Source organism: Simochromis diagramma, unplaced genomic scaffold, assembly GCF_900408965.1.
Source record: "Simochromis diagramma unplaced genomic scaffold, fSimDia1.1 OVJJ01000317.1, whole genome shotgun sequence".
NCBI classification, from domain to species: domain Eukaryota; kingdom Metazoa; phylum Chordata; class Actinopteri; order Cichliformes; family Cichlidae; genus Simochromis; species Simochromis diagramma.
Window position 1 is genome coordinate 489082 of NW_024386994.1, and position 6000 is coordinate 495081.

Genomic DNA, 6000 nt, shown 5'->3' on the forward strand with positions numbered 1-6000 from the left:
GATATTTTTAGTATCAGTTTGAAAATCCTTCACAAGTTATCACATTCACAAACTTGGCTGCTGTTGCTGCCTACCTGTCTGGCAGGGTAGCACCAAAATGATGAGGAAGATTAGGAACATTTCTTTGTATTAAAATTTTTCGAAAGTGCTATATTTTAAAGGGAAGTTGGGGAAATTAACATGGAAAATATGTCTTTATTTACATAATTTTAAGTTCAGAAATCTGAACTTTGAATAAAGCCAGGTTCAAAATTATATCTCAATAAATATGTACTTTATTTTTTCAAACGACTGCCTTCAAGTGTGTAAAACATATGATGAAAGCAAAGTATCCAAACACGTAAACACTGATCAGAATATGAAAACAAACAAGTTTTTTCATTTATTGATCACTTCCAGATCAGACAGAGGTGCAGTGGTGATGCAACCTGACCTTTTATTTTGTTTAGAACCGGCACTAAAGTAATGAAAATATTAATGATGTGAGGATTCTGAGCAATGTGCAATAATTGATTAGTGCTGGTACAAAAGAATTCACAAACTATTCATCCATATCGTGAAATCAGCGCCCTTACTAGATCTCTTATGTCGAAAACTTTGGTAAGGAAAGTTCAGTTGCCGTTTCACTCTATCACAAGGATGTGCAGAGCGTCTGTGAGAAACCTTCTTTGACGGTGTGTTGACTCTTGGGAGCTTCACTACAGGAGAAGTAGTTGCCGTTGTCTCATCCAGGTCTTCTAAGGGTTGAAATACAGGACAAAACTATTTAGCTGTATACAAAGAAAATAATGCAAAAAAAAAAAAAAAAACACCCCAAAAAACAACTTTCTTGTTTTTAATAATTCACAAAGATTCAGGTAGCTTTGGCTACTGTTTTAATGATAATAAATCATTTTAAAAACCGCATTTTATATTCACATTCTTCGTTTATGATGGGGAAAATACTTGTTAAAGCCAACTTAAAAATTCTACCTCAATAAATATGTACTTATTTATATAAAAACTCAGTAGACAAACCTTCATAATATAAACACATAAATGGGTATTTTATATAATTTCCCTCCAGCAAGGTGAAGGTGCCACTTCAACACAGGCCTTCTGCTGGACTAACTCACTGTTACCAGGAAGATATTTTGCTTGGTAAGGAGCATTCGGATGTTGTGTCACTCTAACATCAGGAGCTGCAGAGCTGCTGTGAGAAACTGTCTCTGAGGGTGTGGTGACTCCTGGGACCTTCAGCTTCACTACAGGAGAAGTAGTTGCCGTTGTCTCATCCAGGTCTTCTAAGGGTTGAAATACAGGACAAAACTATTTAGCTGTATACAAAGAAAATAATGCAAAAAAAAAAACACCCCAAAAAACAACTTTCTTGTTTTTAATAATTCACAAAGATTCAGGTAGCTTTGGCTACTGTTTTAATGATAATAAATCATTTTAAAAACCGCATTTTATATTCACATTCTTCGTTTATGATGGGGAAAATACTTGTTAAAGCCAACTTAAAAATTCTACCTCAATAAATATGTACTTATTTATATAAAAACTCAGTAGACAAACCTTCATAATATAAACACATAAATGGGTATTTTATATAATTTCCCTCCAGCAAGGTGAAGGTGCCACTTCAACACAGGCCTTCTGCTGGACTAACTCACTGTTACCAGGAAGATATTCTGCTTGGTAAGGAGCATTCGGATGTTGTGTCACTCTAACATCAGGAGCTGCAGAGCTGCTGTGAGAAACTGTCTCTGAGGGTGTGGTGACTCCTGGGACCTTCAGCTTCACTACAGGAGAAGTAGTTGCTTTTGTCCCATCCCAAGTCTCCTAAGGGTTGAAATACAAGACAGCACTGTTTAACTGGGTGGACTTTCAAACATATACTAAAATGTCTAAAAACACTATAGGCCCTCCAACACATGGTATATTCCAGGAAAGGTGACACCATTTTCTATAGAACTAAATAGTCAGTAGTTAGTGGTTTGGTACATGTTGATCTCCAGAGTCTTGAATGCTCTGGAGTCTAGAGCACTCTTCTGTAGAGTCTTAATTCTGGTTTGAGCAGGGATGAAAGCAGAAAGGAAGCTTACTTTTTAGGGTTGTGTTGGTGGAGTTGGTTTTATTATCAGGGATGTAGACTGCTGGTACATCTGATGTCCAGTTTATGTCAGGTGGAGGCTGAATACAAAACTCTCTCAGCAGGATTTCCTCATCAGAGATGCTCGTGCTTCTTCTCTGCACAAACACTGGAGATGAAAAGACATCACCTCAAAACGATCATTATATTTGAAATATGATATATTATAGGAGGAATAATTTTACATGAACATTTTCTATTTAAAACACCAAAAGCAAAGCTCTTACCTGGAACAAGATGCGGAGGTAAAAAGAAAGCAATCCACATGATGTTCAGTAGAGCTAAAATAATATGAGTCCACTGCATGTTTCTGTGTGCTGTTGCACTGCACATGCACCTGGCACTGTGAGCACAGTAACAGATGGTGTGCAGTAAAGACATGCTGTGAAGGATGCACAGCAGCCCTCAGATATTTTAAAATAACTTCATCTCTCTCTGCGGGTGTTTGTGGGTTTCTGATTGAGCAATTTCTCATTTAACCACAAAGAACCAACAGCACATGATCTTCAGAGTGTCTGGTCTCCAGAGCACAAAATGTACCATCAGTGTAATTAACCAGCACTTGTACACAAATACACTCAATTCTTGAACATCACAGTGAGTTCACTGTTCTCAAGCTGCCTGAACATTCATTTGATCTATTGATATTGTTCATATGCATGCTTCCCCATCCACAATGCAATGCCTTTTATCATCAGAATCAGAATCAGAATCAGAATCAGAAAGGGTTTTATTGTCAAATGTTGAGCAGGTTTACAACATTAGGAAATTGCTGCGGTGCTTCAGTGCAAACATACTGACATAAATTAAGCTTAAATAGACATGAAAATAAAAATAAGAATTAAAAGTGCTAAGTAGATAGATATATATATACATGATATATACATGAGTGCAGGTGGTGATCAGTGCCAAACATGGAATGATGCAGTGAACACAGCGTAGGGTCATGTGTTAGTGGTGGGAACAGTCATACGGTTATTGTTCATGTGTTCAACAGCAGAGGGGAAGAAACTGTTCTTATGGCGAGAGGTTCTGGTGCAAATGAACCGGAGCCTCCTGCCTGAGGGGAGCAGGTCAAACAGACTGTGTCCAGGGTGAGAAGGGTCAGCTGAGATCCGAGCTGCACGCCCCAGTGTCCTGGAGGTGTACAGGTCCTGCAGAGATGGGAGTCTGCAGCCAATCACCTTCTCAGCAGAGCGCACAACACGCTGCAGTCTCTGTTTGTCCCTGATAGTGGCTCCAGCGTACCACACGGTGATGGAGGAGGTGAGGATGGACTCGATGATTGCCGTGTAGAATTGCATCATCGTCCGTGTTGGCAGGTTGAATTTCTTCAGCTGGAAGTACATCCTCTGCTGGGCTTTCTTAATGACGGAGGTGATGGTGGGCTCCCACTTCAGGTCCTGGGTGATGGTGGTACCCAGGAAGCGGAATGAGTCCACAGAGGTGATGGGGGTGTCAGTCAGGATGATGGGGGGTAGTGGGGCTGTGTGCTTCCTGAAGTCCACAATAATCTCCGCTGTCTTCTGGGCATTCAGCACCAGGTTGTTGTGGCTGCACCAGGACACCAGACGTTCAGCCTCCCTCCTGTAGGCAGACTCATCCCCGTCCGAGATGAGTCCAATAACGGTGGTGTCATCTGCAAACTTGATTAGTTTGACAGACTGGTGATCTTAGATCATAGGTGATCATTTTCTTCACTTATTTAATGTCATATGAAAAAAGTGTGATGATCCTCTACTCTGTCATTGCTTTTAAATACAGTTCCTACAAAATCATGTAAGGACACGCGATGATCATTTAACTCACAAAATAATAGATATATATACAGTGGCTTGCAAAAGTATTCGGCCCCCTTGAACTTTTCCACATTTTGTCACATTACAGCCACAAACATGAATCAATTTTATTGACTGGCAGCTGTACTTGCAGCAAAAGGTGGTTCTACAAAGTATTGACTCAGGGGGCTGAATAATTATGCACACCCCACTTGTCAGTTATTTATTTGTAAAAAAAATGTTTGGAATCATGAATGATTTTTGTTCCACTTCTCACGTGTGCACCACTTTGTGTTGGTCTTTCACGTGGAATTCCAATAAAATTGATTCATGTTTGTGTCTGTAATGTGAGAAAATGTGGAAAAGTTCAAGGGGGCCGAATACTTTTGCAAGCCACTGTGTACAGCCCCTGATGAGAATGTAATGAAATTGAAAACAATATAAAGCCTGGATGTTTCTCATTAATACCCTCGAAAGTTTCCCAATATGACAAACTTTGGCCTTTGTTTTGGTTGGAGTTCCGGTAAATACGCTGCTAACGCTTCTAGAAAGCCTTCCTGGAAGATTTGAGTCTGGCCTCTGACTGCTATCGTCAGGCCAAACCACGGTCGCACTGCCGTCTCTTGGTACAAAGATGTTACGACAGCTACAGTCCCGTTTAGAAACCAGATCTCCAGCTGATCTCCAATTTTTTAAGCACTAACCACTGACTAGTTTGTGAGCAGATGGCATATGGCAGGACTTTTGAAGATTTATGATTATTATTTATTTAGTATTTTCTAAACGTATTAAAAAGGACTTAAAGCGATTAAGAAACATTCATAGAGTTCCTTATCTATCACACGAACACTGTATAGTACAAGAGTGTATATCTTATCTACCATTAAATGAGGCGTTGTTGTAGCTCAGAGGGGAGAGCAGGTCATGTACTGTTTAAAAAAAACAGAAGACCTGTTTCAGTCTGCATGCCCACACTCCACATTTCTCTCTGATGTGTTAATTAGAATGTGAATATTAGCTAGAACGCACTTTGGCAATGAATGAGTGTGAATGAGGTAAATTGTGTAAAGTGTGTAAAGTGCTAAACCAGAGTAGAAAAGTAGAAAAATTCTTTTACAGCACTTTGGTCAACAGCTGTTATTTTTACATGTGCTATAGAAATACATTTGACTTTGAATATTTGATGACCTGCTCTACTTTCAAGGAAATAAAGAATCCATAATGTATATAAAAAAAAGTACTAATATCCATTTTCTTAACAACATATTCAGCCATGGTGGGAGTGGACCATAACCCAGCAAGAACAAGGATAGCTGCAGTGGACAGTTGCCATCACAAAGCTTCAATAACAATTTGAAGAGTAAAATTTGTAGAGAGTAATTATGAAATTTCAAGTTTGGCCTGATGATGGCAGTGTTTTTTCACTTCCACACTGCCAAAAGCCAGTCACTGTTACACAGAAGTGTGTGTGTTAGTCTTATTGTTGTTTGAATAACACATTTAGCACAGAACAGCTCTTTAGCTGTTGTACAAGTGTAGTGTCACGGTCATGGTCACACCACATGTGCTAATCATTAAAACCTTTGTATTACCCACAATTGTTTGTGGATCAACTTTCAGACTTCACAACAACAAAATAGTTTGCCTTGTGGGAAATGTGTAACTAGGATGACTAAGCACTGACCTTGACCGTCATTGTTAGAATCCAAGGTAAAAGTTGATCTTGGAAAAATATAAAAATATATCAAGAAACCATATTGTTGTGCTTTCTGAGTGCACTTGTTAATTTTAAAGTGGTCCTGAGCTTCAGTTCTCCAGGCTTTTTTTTTTTATTTAAGTTTTCCTTTCACCACTTTGTCATTTATTTCAGTCCAGTCATTGTACCTTCCATTTTCAGAAAAATGTTTTCATGTTTGTTAAGTCACCTGATGCCCACTGATTCCCAAGGAGCTTTTTGTCAAATCTTAGCATTTCTTTATATGGTGAATAGTGTGTCCCCTCCCAAAAAATAAAGAAACTGGACAGCAAGCATAAAAAAACAGTCTACAGTAGATAAACAGAATCTGAAAGTGTTAAGAAATAGAAACA

At 38.9% G+C, this 6000-nt stretch overlaps 1 protein-coding gene across 1 annotated transcript in view; it reads right to left on the reverse strand.

Annotated features, from left to right (window-relative positions):
- The window catches only part of LOC120739090, a 50888-nt gene extending 45280 nt beyond the window's left edge, over positions 1-5608 (reverse strand). The window contains exons 1-4 of the mRNA XM_040040756.1: positions 5597-5608; positions 1656-1824; positions 1116-1283; positions 576-737 (exon numbers count right to left, since the gene is read on the reverse strand). Of these exons, the coding sequence (XP_039896690.1) occupies positions 576-737; positions 1116-1283; positions 1656-1824; positions 5597-5608 (511 nt within the window). The remainder of the gene's footprint in view (positions 1-575; positions 738-1115; positions 1284-1655; positions 1825-5596) is intronic.
- Between the last annotated feature and the right edge of the window lie 392 nt (positions 5609-6000).